The sequence below is a fragment of the Centropristis striata genome, chromosome 5 (assembly GCF_030273125.1).
Source record: "Centropristis striata isolate RG_2023a ecotype Rhode Island chromosome 5, C.striata_1.0, whole genome shotgun sequence".
Taxonomy (NCBI): domain Eukaryota; kingdom Metazoa; phylum Chordata; class Actinopteri; order Perciformes; family Serranidae; genus Centropristis; species Centropristis striata.
Window position 1 is genome coordinate 18,395,617 of NC_081521.1, and position 24,273 is coordinate 18,419,889.

At 40.3% G+C, this 24,273-nt stretch overlaps 1 protein-coding gene and 1 long non-coding RNA gene across 2 annotated transcripts in view; one reads left to right on the forward strand and one right to left on the reverse strand.

The window, feature by feature from the left end:
- Positions 1-4,352: 4,352 nt before the first annotated feature.
- On the reverse strand, positions 4,353-11,081 carry dclre1b (DNA cross-link repair 1B). The gene is made up of 4 exons (XM_059333120.1): positions 10,478-11,081; positions 9,143-9,308; positions 8,883-9,065; positions 4,353-6,232 (listed from the first exon to the last, which is right to left on the reverse strand). The coding sequence occupies exons 1-4, from the start codon at positions 10,673-10,675 to the stop codon at positions 4,971-4,973; spliced, it is 1,809 nt and encodes a 602-aa protein (XP_059189103.1). The 5' UTR covers positions 10,676-11,081; the 3' UTR covers positions 4,353-4,970.
- Positions 10,652-24,273, forward strand: part of LOC131971608 (uncharacterized) — a 29,875-nt gene continuing 16,253 nt past the window's right edge. The window contains exons 1-2 of the long non-coding RNA XR_009394394.1: positions 10,652-10,705; positions 11,104-11,188. This is a non-coding gene — a long non-coding RNA (uncharacterized LOC131971608). The remainder of the gene's footprint in view (positions 10,706-11,103; positions 11,189-24,273) is intronic.

The window sequence follows — 24,273 nt, forward strand, 5'->3', positions numbered from 1 at the left end:
AGAAAACGTGTTCTTTCAACCTAGCCGGCCATTTGATGTCATTGTTAGCTAACGCTAATGTTAGCTAGTAATTAGCTATTACCGTTAGCATGGAGCGACATAAACTAAAACGTTTTCGTCTGATAACTATTGAAAATGGAAACATTGTTCGCATCTTCTCCATCATATTTCTGTCTCACGTTTAGCGTTTATTTATTATATTTTACGTTAAACCACCGGCAATTACTGACGGTAGTTAGCTTGACCTAGTTACCTGCTGTTGACAGGACGCTCCGGTGTCTCCGCTCGGACATCCTTCAGCTCGGACATCCTTCAGCTCGGACATCCTTCAGGGACAGCACGTCCTCTTCCCGGCACAGTACTCCAAATGTGCGAACATTTGTTACACATGCTTCACCACGCATCGTATGGTCCAGGTCAGCCTCCTGACAGCAGATTCAGACTCAGGACACAACGACACCAGGTGCTGCCGACCCGCTCCGCCCCCCAGACGAGCTCCGGCTCCACATCCTCCTCTCTCCGGACCACCGCTTCAGTCTCTGATCAGAAAGTCTTCCAATGTTTGTGGGCTGTCTGAGAAGACTGACATAAATCAAGACGACCGCCATCCTCTGCTTCAGAGAGACAGCCTGCACCGCTGGACTGCAGGTCTCTGCTCGGTGTCACGGCAAACCCATGGATCTAACACTTTAACTGCTGTATGATCATTTAGAAACAAGAAACAACATTTTTTTAACCTTTTCATTGTCAGTGATGAAGCGTAGAGTTGTGGTCGTGAACGTCATGAAACAACCGTTGTTGTTGTTTAATTGATGCCGCCGCTACCAGCTGTCAGCAGTAAACTGAAAAGGCACCCACGTGGAGGGCTGGAAAATGACCAATCATAAGAGGCCTGGGGTCAGCCTTGGCCCCGCCCCCAATGTGTAAAGAGTCCTCGCTCCGCGGGAGCAGAGCTCCATCGAGAGCGAGCAAGGGGGAGAGTCTGCTTCACTCAGTTGCTGAATATGTGCGCGAAGATCAAACAATGACTCAAATATGACGCTATAGTCCACCTCTGCCTGCTCACTGTGGCGGAACTGTCTCCACCAGCAGTTCATTTCAGTTGATTGCAGTTGACTGCTGTGATTGGTCAACTCCACCTGGCCACCTGGTTGCTTAGCTACCAAAGCCTCCCCCCGACCCCCCCTCCCTTCTCCAAGACAGACATACTAATTTAAAGGACATGGCGTTTTTTCATAAAGCATGATACCTTATAACTTGACCATACATTGTCCAATCTGCCTCAAACTTGTCATGCATGATGATGGTTCATCACTGACCAGTTCTACATAACAATATTTAATAAATTCCCGCCCTTTTGATTAGCCACGCCCCCTTTTACTAACTAATGAACCATTTGTCCTAGAAACTTGTATGAGGTTTCTGTGAACTCAGGCCAGAGTCCCTGTTTAACTGCTGATTTAATCAATGAGAATCAAGGGCCAGAGGCAAGCACACAATCAAAATTTCTTTAGACATTTTCTAGTTCTACAAATCGTTTCTTAAAAAATGTTTGGGTTTTTTTTTACCTTTATTTGACAGTTTGGCAACTTTTAATGCCAGACTTAATAATAATAATAGACAGTAATTATCAGTATTTATATACTAATACAAATACATATACTAATACAATATTTTTTCGTTTTACTTTAACATGATGGTGTTTGGCAACTTTTGCTGCCAGACATTTTACCATTTTTTTTACATTAAATGTAGTTTTACAGATAAATTTGCCTTATTTTTACATTCAGAAATATGTGTCATTTTTTACACAGAATTCACTGTAATCTAACATTCAAGACCATTACGCAATTAAGAATAATACTGTAAAAAAAGAGAGTCATTTACAGAGTCACATGCCCATTTTATGGTTAATATTTGCAATAAAAGTAATTTAAAATAATGCAATACATTTCTAGGTAATAACTTATTTTTTTTACAGTGTAGGTTTCCTATTAATATGCAAAATAAACTCACAGAAAAGGTAATGGGAGCATTACATTTTTTTAGACATGCAGTTTTCTTTTTGTCTTTTAGAATAAACTAGAAACTAAAAGAAAAAGGCAAAGTGTTGCTTCACAATGTTCACAGGTCTACGAGAGTTTAGAGCAGTTTAACACAACAGGTGACATTTGTTAAAGATGAGCTACACACCATCAGCACCACCACCAACACTAACACCACCAATACCACCACCACCACCACCATCACTGCCTCCACCAACACTACCACCACCACCACCGCCAACACCATCACCACCACCACCACCAATACCACTGCCACCAACACTACCACCACCACCACCGCCAACACCATCACCACCACCACCACCAATACCACTGCCACCAACACTACCACCACCACCACCGCCAACACCATCACCGCCACCAACACCACCGCCTCCAATACTACTGCCGCCACCATCACCAACACTAACACCACCAATACCACTGCCACCACCACCACCACCAACACCCTCACAACCAACACCACCACCAACACTAACACCACCACTACCACCACCAACAACACCCTCACTACCACCACCAACAACACCCTCACTACCACCAACACCACCACCACTCTGTCACCTCCAATCAAAACTCGTAGGATGGATCACAGCAGCTTCTTTCAGTCACAGGGAACAAAAACAACATAGTCACACATTAAGCTGTTGTAGAAATATTTTCACACCATGTTTCTGCAGGAGTGGATGCACAGTAATGTTACTTTATTCTGAACATTATCTCCTCACACCTCAGGCAAAAAAACAGTTATAAACAAAGAAAATCAAAGAAAATATGATTTTTCTTCTCAAAATACAGATAATACCAAAATTGTTGTTCATCTTTAATACCGTGATTCTCTACCGTGCAAAAAGGGACCAGTTTTTCAAATTCAAAATAAAAGGCCATTACTTACAAACAAGGAAATATGAACATTTAGGTAGAAAGAAAAAGGCAAAATGTATGGCAAGAACATGACTTTTTCTCACATAATTTCAGTTTTTAGGCTAACACTGAATGACTGAATTTGCATAAACTTCTCCATCCATTGAGATTTCAAAGCAGCCTCCTCAAGGATGAAGAACAAAAGAAAACAAAAAAATTCTTTCAGGATTCTCAAGGCAAAAATAAAAGTAATTAGCTCACTGGTTTATCTTCTCTGAAAATGTGACATTACGAACATCAAACATAGTCCGTCCACATGTCAGTCAATGATAAGGTTTTTTATATTACAACAGAAGAAAAAGGTTTAATGAGGAGAGGTTTTGCTTCACAGGTCAAAGGACAGACTCATGACCTTTCCATCACAAGACGGCTTTTCTAAAAGGCCACACACTCAACATGCAGGAAAGCACCAGGAGAACTGTGTAAATAAGGAAGGTAACAATGAGAAAACAATACGTTGGCTTTAACCCTCTGAACCCCACAGATGTTTCCTTTAAAGTATCGGCAAAAACACAGCATTTATCATAGAAACAAACTGTAAAAACAGGCATTATCTGCAAAATTTGAACTTTCTGAGAGTCCTGGAATAGTTCATAGGTTATGAAAGTTTCAATTAGAAAACCAAATCGAAAGCCTAAAAAAGTGATATTTCTGTCAATCACTTTATTCTACACGTCTCATTTAAAACGTGTCCAAAACTAAAGCATTTGCACTAATCAGATCCTGTTAAAAACATGAAATTCTGCTACTCAACAACACTGTGAGGCCATGACAGTAATGTGACAACTATTCACTGAAAATCTGTTTACACCAAGCTGAGAGGAGGGGACATACTTCAGTATGTACAATATGGTGTAAACTTTTTTCCAGAATTCATGACACTTGTGGGCAAAAGTGTTGTAGATACATACTGTTGTATGATTTATGTCATAACTGTGTTATTCTGCACAAAATACTTTTATGAGTTGATTCTGCAGAGATGCAGGACTTATATGTTTTATATATATTTTACATATTGTAGTGAAATACAAGGCCACGGTGAGTTAAATGTAAAAATTGCAACAACAAAACAACGGCCTGAAACATCTTGTTGGGGTTCAGAGCTCATCTTTACACACAAAAACAAAAAGGCGTCCCAACAAGGCAAACTCTTGAACATCAGGTCACATTATCTGTCTGAGAGATCCTCCTCTCTTACACAAGACGGAAAAACAGTCTGCTGGACGCGACATAATGCTTCTATGAACATTATTATTTCTTACCAAGGTTTTCCAGCTGATGAAATATTGTATGAATTAAATAAATGTCCACAGGTAATCAAAAAAACTTTGTAAAGAAAACAAAACTTAGAAGAGACAAATAGACTTTTAGTGCACTTCACAACTTTATTTATTTTATTAGCAGATGGCAGCATCTCTTTGGCTTTCAGAGAACAATAAGGCATAAACGTACATAAAAAAACAACTTAATAGAGAGTGTTACTGTCACGGCCTTTGACACCAGTATCTCAACATGTTGTTAATTGGCTCAATTAATCAACTGGCCAATTAAGCTGTCTTAAAGTACCTTGGTGATTAAATAAACACATGTTCATAGGAGCATGATCTATTGTGTGGATTCCATTTCTCAATCTCACGTTTTTTTTTGTCCAGCTCCAATCCTAACATGTCTGTTACAACAGAAGAAAGAGGTTTACTGTTAATGAGGATAGGTTTGGCTTCACAGGTCAAAGGACAGACTCATGATCTTTCCATCACAAGCCGGCTTTTCTAAAAGGCCACACACTCAACATGTAGGCAGCACCAGGAAAACTGTGTAAATTAGGTACCAACGAGAAAATAGTGCGTTGACTTTAAAGAAAACATCTGTGAGGTTCAGAGGATTAAAGGATAGCCAAAAATACAGCGTTGGTCGTAGGAAGACACTGTAAAAACAGGCATTATCAGCAGTCCTTGGTGATTAAACCAAGATCTCCATCTTTTACATGGTTTTCCGTGTTTGCCTTTTATACTTTAGTGCACCACTTACAGGAAGGACGGCAGACTGCTGCAGGAGAGCACACATCTGAAAGTCCTCCTCTGAGAATGGGAGATCCTGTAAAATGCTGTTCTCCAGCTCCTCCACATACGCCTGCGTTGGCACGGTGAGGAAGCTGGATGAAGAGCAGGAGTCGTTATCGAGGCCGCTCTGCAGCGTCGTCACACTGATGTTCCTTTGCTCGTTTGACATGATGTCATCGTCCGGATCGATCTCTTTTCCACCGTGCTGACTCATGCCGTCCCCGGCTGCCAGTCTGTAGCTCTCCTGAATATTTCCCCGCTGGCTGCCATCACTGGAAGCTGTGTCACTGATTATTCTGGCGTTAGTTTCTAAAGGCCTTCTTGTTGTTCTGACAGGATTCAGGCAGGCCTCGGAGCTCATCAGGCTCTCCGCTGATGCCAAACTGCTCTGGCTGAGCTGACTGACCAGAATGGGCTGTTCCATCAGTATGTCTTCAGGCACTGTCTGGACGATGTTGAGGCTCCACATGTCATCTCTTTTCTGTTTGTAAGGGCTGTGGTTCTTACTCAGGTCGTTGAGGATGCTGTCAGAGTCCATTTCACTACTTTCTGTGTCCATCTCCCCCTCAGAAGCTTCCTGCTCTAGGCTCGCAGCCTCCCAGGCGTCTTCGCACAGTTTCCCGGACTCCCTCACAGGAGACTCAAACACCACCCCTTTGGGCCCCAGAGGACGGAAATGTCTGCGGCAAAGGCTGTTGAGGGCCGCTGAGCCGAGCGGATTCTCAGGCCGTCTCATCATGTAGTGCCGGACCGACTCAGGCACCAGGACTTCATGGCGCTTCTTGTTGGGCAGTAAGGCAGAGAAGCTTCCAGGTAAGTGGTTTCCTACAATGGGCACAAGGGAGGTGGGTTTCAGTGCAGAGACAAAGTCCTCCAGCTCCTGGTACGAGGAGTGGTCGGAGTAGGGCACCACGTGGACGTTGGGGTTGAAGGAGACCAGGGGCCTGCTGGTGGGCAGGATGGCCAGAGTTGGATGTTCTTTGTTCCACTGTTGTAAAGTGGCAGAGCAGATCTTAGACTGCTCCACAACCCGGATACGGCCGGCTCCCGGCTCAGTGGTGAAGACGTCAGGCAGCTCCAGGACTTTAAGGGTCTCCATCCTCTCAAAGCTCACCTCCACCCAGGTCTTAAACTCCATGGCCAGCTCCAGCAGCAGAGACTCCTTTCCCAATGCATACAGGCCTGCAAGGCAGCACAGCAGAGCATGAGGGTCTGTCAGAGTTCAGCCGGATGGAATTAAACTGAAATCAATAATAATTATATAACTTAAATGTTTCTACAGTAGCCCAGCCCCGATGTCTTATCAGATCTTTACTCTGCACCCTATAAACCTCGCTGGCGGGTTTAACACGCATGTTGTCATTAAGTAATCGCCACAAATACACCATTTATCGTAGAAAGAAACTTTAAAAACAGGATTTATCGTTGAAATTTGACCGACAGTCCTTGAACAGATCATAGAACAGATCATAGTTTCTGTTAAAAAAAGTTACCAAAACTAAGCTTAAAATGTTGATGTTTGTGTCAGAATCTCTTTATTCTACATGTGTCATTTAAAATAAAGTGTTTGCACTAACTAGATCCTGTTAAAAACATTAAATTCTGCTCCTCAGAGACACTGTGAAGACATGATTGATTCTGCTGAGACCAATGGTCACGTGACAAATATTCACTGAAAATTACACAGAGCAGAGAGGAGAGGACAGAAGAGGCTGTTTACACAGAGCAGAGAGGAGAGGAAAGGAGAGGCTGTTTACACAGAGCAGAGAGGAGAGGACAGGAGAGGCTGTTTACACAGAGCAGAGAGGAGAGGACAGGAGAGGCTGTTTACACAGAGCAGGGAGGAGAGGACAGGAGAGGCTGTTTACACAGAGCAGGGAGGAGACTGGTTTATCTTCTCTGAAAATGTGACGTTACGAACATCAAACATAGTCCGTCCACATGTCAGTCAATGATAAGGTTTTTTATATTACAACAGAAGAAACAGGTTTAATGAGGAGAGGTTTTGCTTCACAGGTCAAAGGACAGACTCATGACCTTTCCATCACAAGACGGCTTTTCTGCTCTGGTTTAAATTCTGCTCCTCAGAGACACTGTGAAGACATGATTGATTCTGCTGAGACCAATGGTCACATGCAGGGCAGGAATTTCACGAGGGCCCTCGTAATTTGGCCTCATGCCCTTGAAAAAAATATCTGCCCTGAGGCCACGGTGGCCTTGATGCCCCACTCGCACTGCCCCAGTTAGTTTTGCGTTTTGGCGTTGTGTTGCCGTTGCCTCAGCAAAGTGTCTGTCACCGGTAAGTCAGTCAAACCCCGACCTGCAGGCGCAGCCTTAAGCCGGACACTCATTTGTCCTCCTTTAAAGAAAATAACAAAAAAGGTCCGCCTTTTGACACGTTACTTTGTTAGTTTAATACTTATTGGCTAAAAATGTGTATCAAAAAAGCTGTGTCAAAATAAGTAATTTGGTTGGTTATATTTTCGTCTCATTACCTATCAATACCTGGCTAATTTGAATATTCAAATGAGCTATGTGTTGATTCGCCACAACAGGCGCTCACGCCAGTTGCTACCACCAGGCTGTCAATCAAGCTCCCAGCGACTGAAAGTCTGAAAATGCCTAAGCGAAAGACCTCCTTTAACCCGGAATGGGCAAGAGAACACGGGTTTGTTACAAGAAGTAAGAGGGAGTTTCATTTCTTTGTACATTATGTCTAAGCGATGTAAATGTGAGCAGCAAAGGCAAAGCAGCTACCAAGAGACAGCTCTACAGTACAACTCTGCTAAAAACCGGATCATACCAAACAAATATCTGCTTGTGTGTCCCCGTGGATGCAAAGTGTCCTCCTTTTGGATGTGAAGGAAATGGCCACCCTACCGGGCAGTCAGAGGTCCAAATACACTGTTACATATGCCGTTCGTTACCCGCAAGCTAACATTAGCTAACAGTTAAAGTTGTATTAATCACACTAAACTGTGACTTACTGTTTTGAATAAATTCCTGCTTCCCGCTTTCAAAATAAGAGCGCAGTGTGTTCACAGAATTGACCAAAGAATTTACAAGAAGAGTGTCAAATTAAGATGCCTTAAATAAAATGTACAAGAACCCTTATTCTCCTTAAAAAATTCTTAAAATATGCAATGATTAAGATCAGTGTATATGATGGGATAGTGGAATTAGAATCTGCAGGAGGCCACCAAATTTGTGCTTTTATGGGGGAAAAAAATTCTCCAGGGGGGTATGCCCCCAGACCCCCCTAGCCAGCTATATTTCCACCCTGGCTGGCTGCTCCATGTCCTGGTGGAAAGCATGTTGACAGCAATTAAAAATGACACAGTATAGGATAACAAAGATTTTATAATACGGTAATGTTATGTGAGGTGTTTGCTCTCATTTAGCTCTCAAAGTGCACAAGATTGATGCATTTAACTTTACAAGGAGATGTTTCTTTACCTGCTGGACAGTTTCAACTGAGACTCCAATCTTCCTCAGAAGCGTCATTGCTAGTCCTTAAAATAAATTCATTATGGACGTGGACTTAAAATCATTGTTTTTTTTCATTGCCTTTGTGCCCTCAAAAAATGACAACACAAAAGCCAAAGTGGCCTTGCCCCTAAAATGGCAAAATTTCAGGCCTGGTCACATGACAAATATTCACTGAGGCTGTTTACACAGAGCAGAGAGGAGAGGACAGGAGAGGCTGGAAACATGACAATAGTTCAATATGAACAAGACACAATTTCCCCTCCTTTATTTATGACTTGTGGGTACTTAGAAAAGTTAGTTCAAAAACATGTTTTTGCACAGAATGAATAAAAAATAAACTCACCTATGACCACAATGTGGTTGGGGTGTCTGCGGATGATCTCTTTGATCTGCTGAGTGGCTCTCTGTCTTGTGGGGAGGGTGCGGTTGGGGTCACAGTTGGTGTTGTCCAGGTAGAGGACGTCTATAGTGGCGTTGGTTCTAAGGCACTGCTCACGCAGCATGGAAGGAGTATATCTGAAGTCCCCTGAAATTAGGAACCTGAGTGTTACTTTCCATGAGTCTGTTACTGATAAAGTAAACATCGTGCATAGAGACACTGACCAGTGTACAGTATAGAGCCGAAGTAGCCTTCGAAGAGAAACATGACGGATCCTGGACAGTGGTTGGCGTCTATCAGTGTTACTGTCAGCTTCTCCTTGCCGATGTCATCCAGTGGCAACATGTACGGCTCGTTCAGCTCTAATGGATGGATCCACTTCTCTTTCACCTAAGCAGAGAGAGAATGCAGCAATGTGCTTATTTCTGTTTTAACCATTCCATAATGATCCCAAATTTAATCTGAAAAACATTCTCAGCCTTAAGTTTGTCTTGAAATATGTTGTCAAAGTAAAAAAAAAAGGACTGTCCCCAATCTGAGTACAGAAAATGTACAGTTAAGTCAATACCGATTTAACTATACAAACATTTCTACAAAAAAAAAAATAGAAAAGCCATAAGAAACTGGGTTGCCACAAAGATGACAAAGTTATCATGTGATTTTTTTTTTGTGTGAAGATCCATGCCCAAAAACTTTTGTTCTTAAGTTATTGAATCTGCAGAATCCCAGGAAATTGAATTCAGAATTCTTTAAAATAGTTTATTTCTATAAAATTCAGATTACATGTGCAGCCCGAGCTACACTGTAAAAGAAAAAAAAATATTTTCCAGAAATGTATTGTATTATTTTACAGGGTTTTCTAGTTTTTCAGTGCAATGCCATAATAAAGAATAAATAATTTCATTAAAAATATTATAATTAATAATGGAATCTGTAAATTAATATAATGGGAAATTACAGATTTATTTTTAATTAATTTCACATAAAATAAATTATATATATATATATATATATATATATATATATATATATATGTCTGTGTGTGTAATTAATTATTACACATATTACTGAGTGTGTAATTAATAATTACACATATGACTGAGTGTAAAATTATGGCGACTGTTTTCTTGCAGTAGAACTTTAAATTGAATGTAAAAAAATAAAAATGAAAAACAAATCGTATAAAATGGTAAATGAATAAAAAAAAGTTGCAAACACTCCTAATAAATTAAAGTTTTAAAAAACAGCTTTTATTGTTTATTGTGTATTGTATAGGATTTTCTCTATATTATCCGTATTTTTAAAGAAATTCTTTAATATTATAAATAAAAATAAATAAAATAAAAATAAATGAAATAAAATAACTTACGGTTGTTTACTGTTATTTGACGGCAACTTTTGTTAAAGACTTTTCGCCGCTTTTTTAAAAACAAAATCGTTATTTTAAATGCATATTTACAGTACACTGAATGAGACAGAGAGAAAACATTTTTTATATTTAATTAGTAATTTCTATTGGTCACAGAGTGCAGGTGTAAGTCTCGGGTGCCGCCCCTCACCTGCAGCTTGAGGCCGAGTAGCGTGGCGCTGGTCGGGGAGCAGTAGATGGGCCGGTGGCTCCAGGTGGAGGTCAGACCCACAGTGTGGTCGCTGTGCATGTGGGACAGGAAGAACAGCCGTGTTCCCGGACACTTCCGCACCTGCCAGAAGTCGACAGCCAGCGGGGTGTGCGGGATCACCTTCCCGTTCACCGACATCCTCCACTGGGTCTCTACAGCTGGGCACAGGTAAAAGGTAACAGGCTAAAGACGGCCACAACACGGACAACCGTTACCCCTTTAACTGCTCTGTCAGTGGCGGAATTAGGATGTTTCACTTTATATGGTACAGCTAAAATACAGTTTAAATCCTGGTAATATTTAATGCATCATTGGTTGTTAAAAAAAGAAAATAAAAGACACTATAAGCAGCGAGCTAACGTTGGAAGCTAGCTGTTGTTAGCATTATCCGGCTAAAGCAAGAACCCGCTTCTTGTGGCCAAGCGACGCCATTATTCTGCGGTTAGCAAACCGTTTGTCCACCTTTCGACATCTTTACATGTTCACGGCTACAGTACTAACAGCATTTTTGTCGGCCGCGCCATTTCTGTTTACATCCAACACTCACGCCTCTTCCTTTTTTTCAGCTGCTTCCGGCTGGAACTGCAGCTGTGATGTGTCACAGCGCCCCCCGGAGGCCGGACCGGACCGTCACCTGCTGCCGCCCAACAGGTAGGCTCCTGTTTCCCTTTATTAACCCTCTGAACCCAAGAAGGTGTATATAAAATCAATATAAATCTATAAATCCTGCAACTCTATGGAATCAGCACAGTCATGGCTAGAAGTGGGAACAACTCAAACATTTCTTTGTGAAGAATTACACAGTTAGAATGAAAGAAATCGTTAAAAAGAGAAAAAAATCAAGTTTAATGACTCCATCTCCACATATTGTACATATTGAAGTATTGTCATCTTTCTAGCCTCTCCTGTCCTCTCCTCTCTGCTCTGTGTAAACAGATTTTCAGTGAATATTTGTCACATGGTCAAGCAGACTTGTGCAGAATAACACTTTAAATGGCATACATCATTAAAAAAAAACACTAGTTAAAATTTAAAAATTTCTCTGATCATTTTTTTTTTTAATGAAATAAAGTTGTATTTATACATACAACACTTTTCTACGTGCCCACAAGTGTCTCCACGTGCTATACATATTGAACTTTTTGGCATTTTTACAGCGAGCATTGATAAGAAGCAGACATTTTAAAAAGGCTTTCTGTGTCGGCGTTTAACCATCTGAACCCCAACAAGCTGTTTCAGGGCGTTTTATATTATTATTATAGCTAGAGAACAAGGCAAACATGTCTTTGTGCAGAATAACAGTTAGAATGACAGAAATCATAAAAAAGAAAGATATCAGAAAAAATAGGAAAAATGCTAGTTAAATTTATCTGGTCTTTCTTTTTATGGAATTCATACATATCACTTTCTACGTGCCCACAAGTGTCTCCACATATTGTACATATTGAAGTATTATGACGTTTCCAGCTTCTCCTGTACTCTCCTCTCTGCTCTGTGTAAACAGTCTCTCCTGTCCTCTCCTCTCTGCTCTGCGTAAACAGATTTTCAGTAAAGATTTTCAGTGTCACGTGCCCGTTGGTCTCAGCAGAATCAATCATGTCTTCACAGTGTCTCTGAGGAGCAGAATTTAATGTTTTTAACAGGATCTGGTTAGTGCAAACGCTTTATTTTAAATGACGCATGTAGAATAAAGAGATTCTGAAACAAATATCAACATAAGCCTTGATTTGGTCACTTTTTTGTAACAGAAACTTTTGTAACCTGTGATCCATTCAAGGACTGTCAGAAAGTTCAAATTCACCTGTTTTTACAGTTATTTTCTGCAATATATTTTGTATTTTTGGCAATCTCATTACGAAAACTTTATGATACGTTATTTGATTTAGGCTATTTTTAGGTTCAAGTGCTACTTTATCATAAAGGCTATTAATGCTTTTAATCACTAATAATTAATCATTTCCACCTTTTCATTGTTTTCTTTCTGATTGGTAGTGAACTTTTATATATTTAAACCTGACTGAACCTTTGATGCCCAAGAGGCTTTGGGAACGTCTCCATGAAATTAATTGAACTGAGGTTTACTGTCCAGCAGATGGCGCAAACAGAGAGGAAACCATTTCTATCAAATAGAAAATTTATCTTCAGGATATTTATTTGTCAGCTGGCCACATTATGAGAGATTCTTAAAGGATACAATAGATTATTTGTCTGACAAATTCTACATATATCATGTTCATTTTAATTTTAGAGCCTGATACAGGATTTTTGAGGCCAATGCTGATACTGATGTTAGAGGGAAAAATTCATCGATAACCAATATTGTGGCAGATGGGATTTTTAAAAATAATAATTTTTTAGCTGAAATGAAAAAAAGCTTTTTTTATGTTGCTTTTCACCACTCTGCAAATGTACCCAAAGAGCTACCTTCTCTAACGTTAAACATTATTACATAATATTTAACATTGTTATAAATTATTATACAAGCAATGTATTACATTGTCAGCCAATTCTCTAAACAATGACAAAAAATTAAGAATAGGAATAAAATAATTAAAAAAATTTAAAAAAAAATTTAAAAATGTAGTGGCTAAATAAACATAATAACTGTTCTTTCTAAGTTATTGCTGACTATTTAAAAATAATAATGATTAAAAAATAATAATAGCTGACACCATTTCTAAATCACTCCAAGCTAAATTTTCTGCATTATATTGTGAAAAAAGTTTTTATTACGTTACACATCAGACACTGATAACATCAGTCAGTATCTGTCAGGCTCTCTGGCTCTCTATTTCTCATAAATATGGACGTTTATTTTTCCTGTAATACAGAAAATAATATGTATAAACGAGTGTTGACACGATTGTGATGCTGGATGATGGACTGCTTCCTCTCTGAAGCCTCAGCTGACTCATATAATCCTGTATGTAATCATATCCACCTATCTGTTATAACTGTTTATTTTAATGTTTTTCAATATACTAAAGATGTGGGAGGGGGGTGGGGGGTTTACTACTAAATGGGGGCGTTGCTATGGTGACAGCGACCCACTGTAGCCGGCCCTCCCCCGATGTGTGCACACTGCTCCCTGCTCAGGATTATACCTGGTGAGAGCTGCACATACATCCCTCTCTTATCGCTCAGTTGGTCCTCGGATCCAGAGAAACATTAATCATTTTCTGCTTTATAGTTAATTATCTCTCTCCTCTTCTCACACACACACACACGCACCCCGTGGACACCTTCTGCCAGCGATGAAATGGTGATTAACTGAGGAGGAGTGTGTCGGGCTGAGTCGGGGGAGCCCCTGTTACTATTCTCATCTGATGCTCTGTGATGAGTTGCACAGCTGGGTGCCCTTTACATTACTGCACAAACTTTACACAGTCGAGAGACAAATCAGCAGGTGATTGATTACAACTTTACTCCAAACGATGATACTAAAGTTTATTTCTAGACTAATGGTGCATTAACCTGCAGTATTTGTAAATGCATTCCCTTTAGTTATGCTTCATTTCTGGTTATTGGATCGTACGTTTCCATTCACAGATTCTACATTTAGCATATGAATAATAAAGCTGCAACTAATGATTGTTGTCATATTTCATCAGACAATAGTGAAAAATGTGATATCTTTAAATGTCTTGTTTTGTCAGTCCAACACCTAAAGATTTTTGCAATATATAAAATCTATATAAATCTGAGTCCTGTAGCTCTATGGAATCAGCACAATCATGGCTAGAAGTGGGAACGACTCAAACATGTCTTTGTGCAGAACAACACAGTTAGAATGACAGAAATCAGATAAAAAGAAAAAACACAAATTTAATTTCTTTGATATTTTTTTTTTTTAATTGGAATAAAATGGATTTAGAGAAACACTTTTCCAAGTGCCAACAAGTGTCACAAATATTTGGGAAAGACATTTTTCTCAACATATTGTACATATTGAAGTATTGTCATGTTTTCAGCCTCTCCTGTCCTCTCCTCTCTGCTCTGTGTAAACAGCCTCTCCTGTCCTCTCCTCTCTGCTCTGTGTAAACAGATTTTCTGTGAATATTTGTCACGTGACCGTTGGTCTCAGCAGAATCAATCATGTCTTCACAGTGTCTCTGAAAAGCAGAATTTAATGTTTTTATCAGGATCTGGTTAGTTCAAACACTTTATTTCTTATGTAAAATGAAGACATTTTGCCAGAAACATCACAATGTTAAGCTTTGTTTTGGTTACATTTTCTCACTGAAACTTTCAGTACCTACGATTTCTTCAAGGACCATCGGAAAGTTTAAATCCGATGATATTGCTGGTTTTTACAGTTTTTATTTTTTCAACAATAAATGGTGTATTTTTGGCAATCCTTCAAAGAAAACGCACGTTTGTGGCTTTTGATATTCTGTAAAACAGAGAAAAGCAGGAAATTTCCGTATTTGAGAGGCTGAACAGCATTTCCTGTAATCTGTGCCTGAAAAATTACCTTAGTTAATTACCTAGTTTATAGCAATTACATTTCTGTTAATTGATTAGTTGACTAATCATTGCAGCTCTCATGAATAGTTCCAGTTATACCTGTCAGTAGAAATACTTGCAGCTACAGTAGCACTGCTGCAGTTAAAGTGAAATTCGGATCATATGGAAAATATTTCCAATGTTTATCCATGAACCCAGACTTCTTACACTTCAAATCTCAGTCTCATCTCATGTTTTTCTCTTTCCCTTATAAACACAAATCCAAGGTGTTTATTTTCCAGAATGAGATCAATATAAGCGCAGTAGAAAGAATCAAAACAGCAGCATTGTTAACATTCGTCAAGGCAAAGGTTGGCGAGGTCAGGAGGCTGAGTTGTTTCTCTGTCATGTTGTTGTGCAGAGAAGAACAAAGTGCTGTCAGACAGCAGCAGTGATGCTACAGAGGCAGATGGTTGCACAGTCTGTGATCTGCCACTGCTCTGTTCTAAACCCTCCATATACACTTCTACTGACCTCAGAAAGTCAGTGTGACATTTTCCATTCTATCTCTGTGTTACTAAAACTTGTCTCAAGTACTTTGGGTCAGGGCTGCTTAAAAATCCCTATTATAGGTAATTTCTTATCTCACAATATAGCATGTTCTTTTTATGAAATAACCACATGTATTCAAACATTTTCTTCAGTTTATCCAGGGTCAGGTCGCAGGGGCAGCAGACTAAGCAAGGTATTTACAAGGAAGTGTCTCTTCCCTGCAAAGATTTTCAGCTCTTTTTGGGGAACCAAGGCGTTCCCAGGCCAGATGAAACATATAATCTCTCCAAAGTGTTCTGGGTCGCGGGAGGCATCCTGATCAGGTGCCCAAACCACCTCAGCTGGCTCCTTTCGCATCGGTCCAACTCGGAGCTTCCTCCAGATGTCTGAGCTCCTCACCTTATCTCTGAGGCTGAGACCAGACACCCTGCTCATTTAGCTGCTTGTATCTGCGATCTCATTCTTTCAGCTACTACCAAAAGCTCATGACCAGAGTTGAGGGTTGAAATGTAGATGGACCGGTAAACCATCACCACAGTGGTCTGGTTCAACCACTGCATCCGTCTGTCCATCTCATGCTCTGTTCTACCCTCCCTCGCGAACAAGAGCCCAAAATACTTGTATTTAACTCCTTTGGTTGGGACAGTAACTCTCTCCAACCAAGAGGGAGCGGTCCACCACTTTCCTGCAGAGACCCATGGCCTCAGACTTGGAGTTGCTGACTCTCATCCCCACCGCTTCAGATCTGGCTGCAAACCGTTCCAGTGAGCTGCAGGTCACAGCTTGCCAAAAGTAGAGATGCAAATTCTAAAACACCGTACACCCATGACAGAATAACAGAGCCTCTATTGTTCACGCCAGCATGCTAGGACGTAAAGTGTCCAAATGACCTAAATATTACATTGATGTAGATCGGCCCTTCTTTGTTGACATTGCGATAGAAAAAGTTATATACAAGATATATGACAGATAGGGGTGTGATGATATACTCAGCTTATGAGACAAGATGATACATGATATTGGGTTCATGAGAAAGAGACGACCAGACGATATTTTAACAAAACTCGACTCTTTTATTAAATCGAAAGGCACAAAATGAAAAAGGTTGTGCCATATCAGTCTCTCTATTTCCGTTTATTGTTTCCACCAGGAACTAAATGCTGCAAAACAAACAATTTAAAAGGTGGCAGGAGCATCTCTCTAATTCGAGGTCTAGCTGCTGCTCTGAACTCAAGTACTGATATCGTAATCTCGTCCACTTCGACAAGAAATATCGTCAAGTCTTAATATCGTGAGACAAGATCTCCTCACACCCCTAATGATTGACATTATTATATCGTTTTGATGACATATTGCTCCATCCTATTTTGGGTAAACAATTCAGTGATGCTCTTATTTTGGTCCCTTAAAACCACAAATTGTCCCAAACAAGCTGTCTGAGGACTCTCTTGTCTCTTGCATCACTATTTGTCAATCCCACATTAAATAATGAGTAACGAGAGCTGTCCCCATTGCACCCATTTATCTGAGTCAACAGATTTGTCCAGTCAGAAGCAGTGGCAGCTTTATTTCTTCGGGCCCCCCGGGACCCTGTGGTGGTGCTATACACACACTCCTGCAGAGATATTTATGAACATGTGTGAGAGACCTCCCTCGGGGGGCTGAGAGCAAGTCGCCGGCCAAAATGAGCTGGTGATAATACATGTTCTCATTTCAGCTCACACTTCCACTTATTCTGTATGTCTTCTCTCTGTTTATGTCTCTGTCACTCCCCACTCTCTCCCTCTGTTCGGAGACGTCTTTGTTTCTTGTCTCCATCCCTTTCACGCTGTCATCCTCAATCGGGTTTTCATGAGGTCTCTTTTTGTGCTCTTGCTGTTTGTCATTTTGACACACACTGAACACACAGCAGCTCGACTGCTGTCTAAACCTCTTCACAGCCAGTCTTTGTCAGCGCCTGCTCCTCCTCGCTGCTCTAACACCTATTGTCAGAGACGCAGGAGCTGCTATTTGTGGCCAGCCTTGGAGCGCCACAGTGTACTGTGGGTTATACGAGCCAGTTGATTGCCCCTGCTCAGTTCATTAGACCGTCAGGAGTGGGCTGGGTGGTGTGGAGCAGCCAGCCTGCAGAGGATCCCCCCGCTGACCAGTGCAGGGAGCCGTTTTTGGGGCCACATTATGCATGGGAATATGCTCATAGCTTGCTGTCACAGCCACGCTGCATACTGAGAAGAAGATGACTCTAATTGTCTTCCTGGAGGGCTCCGAGTCTTTTTGAATTTCTCGTGGTAGGCCGTCGAGGGCTGAAAGCTCTCTTGCACTGTGCCGTTCTAATAAGCATCATAAGAGTCGAGTGGGGCTGCAGACAGTCATTAATTCTCTGTCCATGAGCGGAAGCTGAGCCCCGGTCAATTTATCAGCTGCATCAGTCTTTAATCAAAACCGATTCAACCTGTGCTCTCATGGGGGGAGTAAAAAATATTGAAATTGATCCTCGCCCTTACAGGAAAGAATATGAAGTATAAATGAAGTATAAATGAAAGACTGCACAAGAAACACGCTGTAATACATTTTGCTGTATCGATTGGCAGCTCTAAATGTTAGAAAATACACCGATCATTGTTGTGTTGGAGGTCAGGGTTCATATTCAGGCTGTGATTACACTGACGGAGGATTTGTGCAGTGTTGTGTGTAATACTCCCTTATACCCTAAGCAGTATGTGGAAGCCTTCATGCAGACATACAGATTTAGCTTGAGCTCCTCACAAATATACCGTCAACAACAACAGAACATCTGTGTGTCATTTGTTTTTTTTTCCACATGAGCAAAGAGGAATGTGGACATCCAGTGATCGGATTTCTATATTCTGTATATTGCTTCAGTAACATGTTATGCATGGCTGGTTTACTGCTGCGATGAAAAGATTTTCCATCTCTTCCTCTTCCTCTCATGTAGATCAGGGCAGGGTTTAACAGAAGCTGTTTGGCATTTCATTGTCTGGTGGATGCAAAGCAAGAGAGGAATTTAGCACTAAGAGGCTTTTTAGAAACTCTCTGAAACGAAGAAGTCGTGCTGTAGGTGCATTACTGAAATGGCCCAGAGATTGTTTGATGGTCGGAAAAATGAAGATCGTCAGTAAAAGCATCATTCCCTCAGTGGAGAGACACTATTCACTAGAGAAAAATGGGTTTTCAAGTAGCTGGAGTGAAAGCACAACATGGGTGAACACTGGAGAATAAAGGCTTTATCAGAGCCGAGCATGAATGCTGTTTATGGCAAACCTCCATGTGAGGTAATCAAATAACATCAGTGTGAGTAAAGTTAAAAGGCCACTGTTCTGTTCTCCGATTTGTCACATGTGACCAGTGTGATTTAGCTTCTCCTCTGAACAGATGCCACAGATCTAAGGCTCGTTCGTGCCTGTACACTAAACTGTAATAAAAGACGTGATGAATAATTGATCATTGAGGCCCCAGAGAAACTGTACTCATAGGCCGGCAATATGCTTCACTGTATCAATGTGCATGACAAATTATGCACCAGCTCATGATTCAGCAAAGTGCTCCCCATGTGAATAACACACGTATGGACGTGTGTTCACTGCGGGGGAACTGTTCGATCGTTTCCCAACACCGTTCCAGCCCTCACGAGGCTGCAGAGAGCTCGGCTGCGGCTGCCATACTTCTCGTTTCACACATCCCCTGTGATGTTGCCCAACGGGAGCAGTCGTGAGAACTCTGCCGTTGTTGTGTGTGGCTGTGGAGCTGCGGTGTGTTTTGTTGGTTAGTTGCTGACAGCAGCCTTGAAGCAGTAGGCACTGCTGCAGAAAATATGGGGGTAACCTTGTTTAGGCCCATTACAGTCTGGCTGGTAAAGTAGAGAAGCGTCACAACAACACTTTGCCCTGCTGCTAATGAGCCCACACACACACACACACACACACTGCAGGCCCGGAGCCCAGTCTGAGTGTGTTAAGCTGATGGGAGGATCCCCTGTGTCTGCACTATATTAACAGGGTAAAACAGCCAGTTGGTGAACATTCAGGTATCAGCATGTGGATCTGTACAAGGCTGAGGGTAACAGGTCCTCATTAGCCGCCTCGTTATAAACAATGTGGTGAATCCAGCTGCTGCCGCCATCAACCTGCAGCTCTGATTGATTTAAAGTAAATTAAACGTTGGCTGTATTCATGTGGGAGAGCAAGAGCATTGATGCACTATCACTATCTGCCTCTTCACTGTAAAAGAAAAAATCATTAAGAGTCAGTTATTCACCTCAGGAGTTGGTGGAGAACAACATTAGAGTTAAAAGGAAAGTGAATATTGGACTAACATTCTTCAGGCACACAAACAACTCTAAATACATGATAATGTTGCTCTATGTCTGTTGGATGCATAAACAGTGCTGTAAAAAATATTATTAAAAAAAAAAGGTAAAAATAACTTTTACCATCAAATAACAGGAAACAACCAAAGTTATTTTACAGATAATTTCTTTAAAAATAAAGATAATATGCAGTAAATGTATATATATTTACTTAAATATGATGGTAAGTGTACCATTTTTTAATGATTCCTTTTACATTAAATTTAAAGTTTTACTGTCAAAAACATTTCATTTTACAGTCATCAACATGATGTGTATTTTCTGGATTTATTTATTTTTTTACATAGAATTCACTGTAATTTAACATTCAAGACTATTAGGCAATGAATAATACTGGGGGAAAAATGTATGTATGTGTGTGTATGTATATGTATATATATGTATATGTGTGTGTATATATGTATGTATATATATATATATATAGTAGGAAAAAATATCTGTAGATTTTTTTTACTTTAAAATGATGGTTAATGCTTGGAAACTTTTGCTGCCAGAAAAAAAATATATATATTTACGATTTCTTTTCACATTTTTTAATATTAAATCTAAAGTTTTACTGTAAGAAAGCTAATTTCTGCTAATTATACATTCCTCGATATGTTTATTTTTTGGTTTCTTCACTTAAGACACACTCAAGACCATTAAGTAAATACTGTAAAAAATTAAATTAAATAAAAAAAAACACTATAATGTCCCATTAAATTAATTTACAGATTAAAGTCCATTTCATGGTTAATATTTATAATAAAAAGTTGTTGTTTTTTTTTTAAATTATGGCATTTGAACTTGAAAATGCAGAAAAAAGCAAGAAAAACCATGTAGAATAATACCATACTGTAAATTTCAAGAAAATAGCTTTTTTTTTTACAGTCTTTACCTGCAACTCCAGATTGATTTGAAGTAAATTAAACAGTACGAAACCATTTATTTCCTGTCTCTGTAGTATTAATTTGTTGTATAAAAAAGGCGCCGTGTCATTTCACATCACATAGAATTAATACAGAAGACACCACATGTTTAATTGGTCCCTGCCTGTTCTAGAGACTCTGGAGACTGCAGACTCAGCGAGCAGCCTGACCTCCATCTGCAGGGTCTGCAATCACTTAGAAGTTAAGTCTGCAAATATCAAATATGAGCTCAGGAGCACTCAGTCTGATAGAAGTTTAACTCTCGTCACCCCAGCGGGATTAGGCTGCAGAGTATATTTGTGCAGGAAGAGAGAAAGAGAGCGGCGATGAAGTGAGAGCAGGTTCCATGTCTCAGATGGAGACAATAGATTTGAAAATAGAAGATTAGTGTCTTTCATCAAAGTCTGAATGTTGGCAGTCTTTGGTGGTGATATGAATCAGCTGATGGCAAACTAAAATAAGCGATGTTGGGTTTTTAGCCCAGAAACAACGGCACGACACCTCTGGATTTCCTCTTAGTTTGCTTTCTGGCTAACCCACTTTTTGTTATGCTTTAGTTATCATTTACAAAACTGTGGACTCACACAGTGCAATAGAAAATGGTCAAAATTATTCATGCAGCTCCAGTTGGGCTGACATAAAAGACACTTTTATGGCATCTCTCCCTGTCTCTTTTTTTTCCCAAGATGCCTCGATGCTTGCTCTCTTTCTTTCTCTTTTTTTTCAGACGCCTGTGTTGTCTTTTCCAACTGCAGCCTTTTTCATCCTTTTCACAGTTTTCTTGGTTCTCAGAGCATCCCGATACATACAATGCATCTAAATCCCATCATGATAGTGGTGCTAATTGTTAAGCAGAGCATCAGACTGTATCTCATCCTGCAGGCTCTGAGCTTTTATTGCCCTTTTAAATCTGCACAAACAGAGACTGACACAGAGAAATGTTATTCTTGTATAGAGAGTACTTTATGATCTTGGCATGATGCATACCTTCATATATGATTACCTCGTGTTTTGTTGCGTTATTCCCTTTTAAATCGGCTCAGTCTGATGTTGGGAAGTGTCCATAGTTTGCAGAGATTTAGGAAGAGCCAGATGTGCGAGCAGTGGAGACACAGGTAAACATCTGAGCACTGTGCTTCCACCACAGAGACGGGAAGTGAATGAAAAATGCTCTTTTATCTCATCTCTCAGCCTCTTCCTGCATCCCAGCCAGATGCCGATATTTAATGCTCATGGAAGGCCTGCTCAGCATCAATTACAGAGCGTGTAAACTGAGGTGAATCGGGGCACATGTTAGGGCTCCACGCTGGACACACTCAGCTGATGCAACAGTTTTAAAGGTTGTGCAGGGAGGTTTCAGAATGGACTGTAGCTCCCATGTGAAGTACTGAACACTTAACTGTACTCGATTGCTCGCCTTCAACCCGCTGAGTCACACGAGTGACCAGTTTATTGGGTACGTCTGTATAATATGTCCTGTTGTGTAGGTTGGTTGTTGACACTGTGCAGAGCTGTAATGATCTAACTCCACGGTCATTTTTAAAGCTTGTTAGTGGTGATGTTGTGCTAGACTGCACTGTATTGAAAGGTGTTTCCAATTTATTTAATGTTTATTGGCATTGACTGATGCCACATACCACAGCATTTATAGGTTAAGCTCTTGTGCAACGCCCGTCTCCTGCTCCGTGACCCTCGTCCACCCCTATGTAAACAGGGCTGGACAGTAAAGCAATAAAATATATCTAAATATAATGCAGTTCAATGCAACACCAGAGCATGGTAAATCAACTCAACAAAACTGAATATTTAAATGTTTTTCTTATTGCATTTTATTGCCTTTAATTGCATTAGAATGTTTATATAATCAGCCGGTAAGGGAGTCTGTGTCATTCAGATAGACTGAAATTACCAGTGTGACTCAACCGTGAGGCAAACAGCTGAATGGGAACACAGCAGACGTTCCCTGTGAAGTCTAAATGCACAGAGCTGCACATTTATTCAGAAGAACGGTTTCCAATAATGAGGTGAGGCAGCAAGCCTTCATTTGTCTCCATTACCTGCTGTCTGCTTTAACAAACTTCAAAGACTGAAACAAAGGTAAGAATCCAGCGAGGCAGAGCAACAGCATGACAGCAGATCACACAGGTTAACTAACAGGTGAAGCCTCGCACTGACAAGCAGCAGCTCTAGTTCTGTTATTTATGAGGAAGGCAAGCCGACATTTTAAAAAGGCTTTCTGTGTCGGGGTTTAACCCTCTGAACCCCAACAAGCTGTTTCAGGGCGTTTTTTTGTTGTTCCTCTTTTTACATTTCATTCACTGTGGCCTTGTATTTCACTGCAATATATAAAATCCTGCAGCTCTATGGAATCAGCACAATCATGAGTAGAAGTGGGAACAACTCCAACATGTCTTTGTGCAGAATAACAGAATGACAGAAATAAAAAACGGGGGGAAAAAGTAATTTGAATTTCAATGAAAATTGGAATAAAATAGAATTTATTAATTAATTTTTAGAATTTATGCTCTCTGCTCTGTGTAAACAGCCTCTCCTGTCCTCTCCTCTCTGCTCTGTGTAAACAGCCTCTTCTGTCCTCTCCTCTCTGCTCTGTGTAAACAGATTTCCAGTGAATATTTGTCATGTCTCAGCAGAATCAATCATGTCTTCACAGTGTCTCTGAGGAGCAGAATTTAATGTTTTTAACAGGATCTGGTTAGTGCAAACGCTTTATTTTAAATGACACATGTAGAATAAAGAGATTCTGACTCAAATAACTTTTTTCAACTCAACTTTTTTTAACTCAAATTTCAATGATGCCTGTTTTTACAGTTTTTTTTCTACGATAAACTGTGTTTTTTATCTTATAGTCAACATGTTTCAATCACCAAGTTAATGAGTGTTAATACTGCTACTAAACTTAAACCTACAGTGCTGCATTTGTTATACAGTTTATGCATCAAGCAAACACACAGCAGAGCTTTTCTTTCAGCTCTAATTTTGGTGTCGAGTGTGTTTGAGTCGGCTGATAACTCTCTGTGGGTTTGTCTCTACGAGCGACCCCGTTTAATACCAGTTTAAAAATATTGATTATAGCAGGTGTATTATTTATTTAACAGTCCATTCAGGAAACGGCTGGAACTCATGAAATCCTGCTCACTCCCTCCCTGCTCTCCACTCAGATACACAAACACTCTGACTGTAGTTTACATAGCAGGAGGCGTCTTTGCATCTTGCTGCACAAGGAAGGAAGCAGATTTCCATATTCTCCTCCAGAGATTGAAAAGATTTGGATCCACATTCATCTCTCTCCATCTGCTGTGTCAGCTGACCCCTTGGATGAACACGCTGTGTCAGTTTTATGGTCTTTTAAGATTCATCCTATGTACAGGGAGTGAAATATTAATACCTCCAGAAGCCCCCAGAGACTGGAGGTCTTTCACAGG

Coding starts and splice junctions, on each gene's coding strand:
- dclre1b (XM_059333120.1), bottom strand. CDS start 10,675: ATGTCGGTGAACGGGAAGGTGATCCCGCACACCCCGCTGGCTGTCGAC. Junction 9,066..9,142: donor CGGCTCTATACTGTACACTG/GTCAGTGTCTCT, acceptor TCCTAATTTCAG/GGGACTTCAGATATACTCCT. Junction 6,233..8,882: donor CAACCACATTGTGGTCATAG/GTGAGTTTATTT, acceptor GCTGCCTTGCAG/GCCTGTATGCATTGGGAAAG.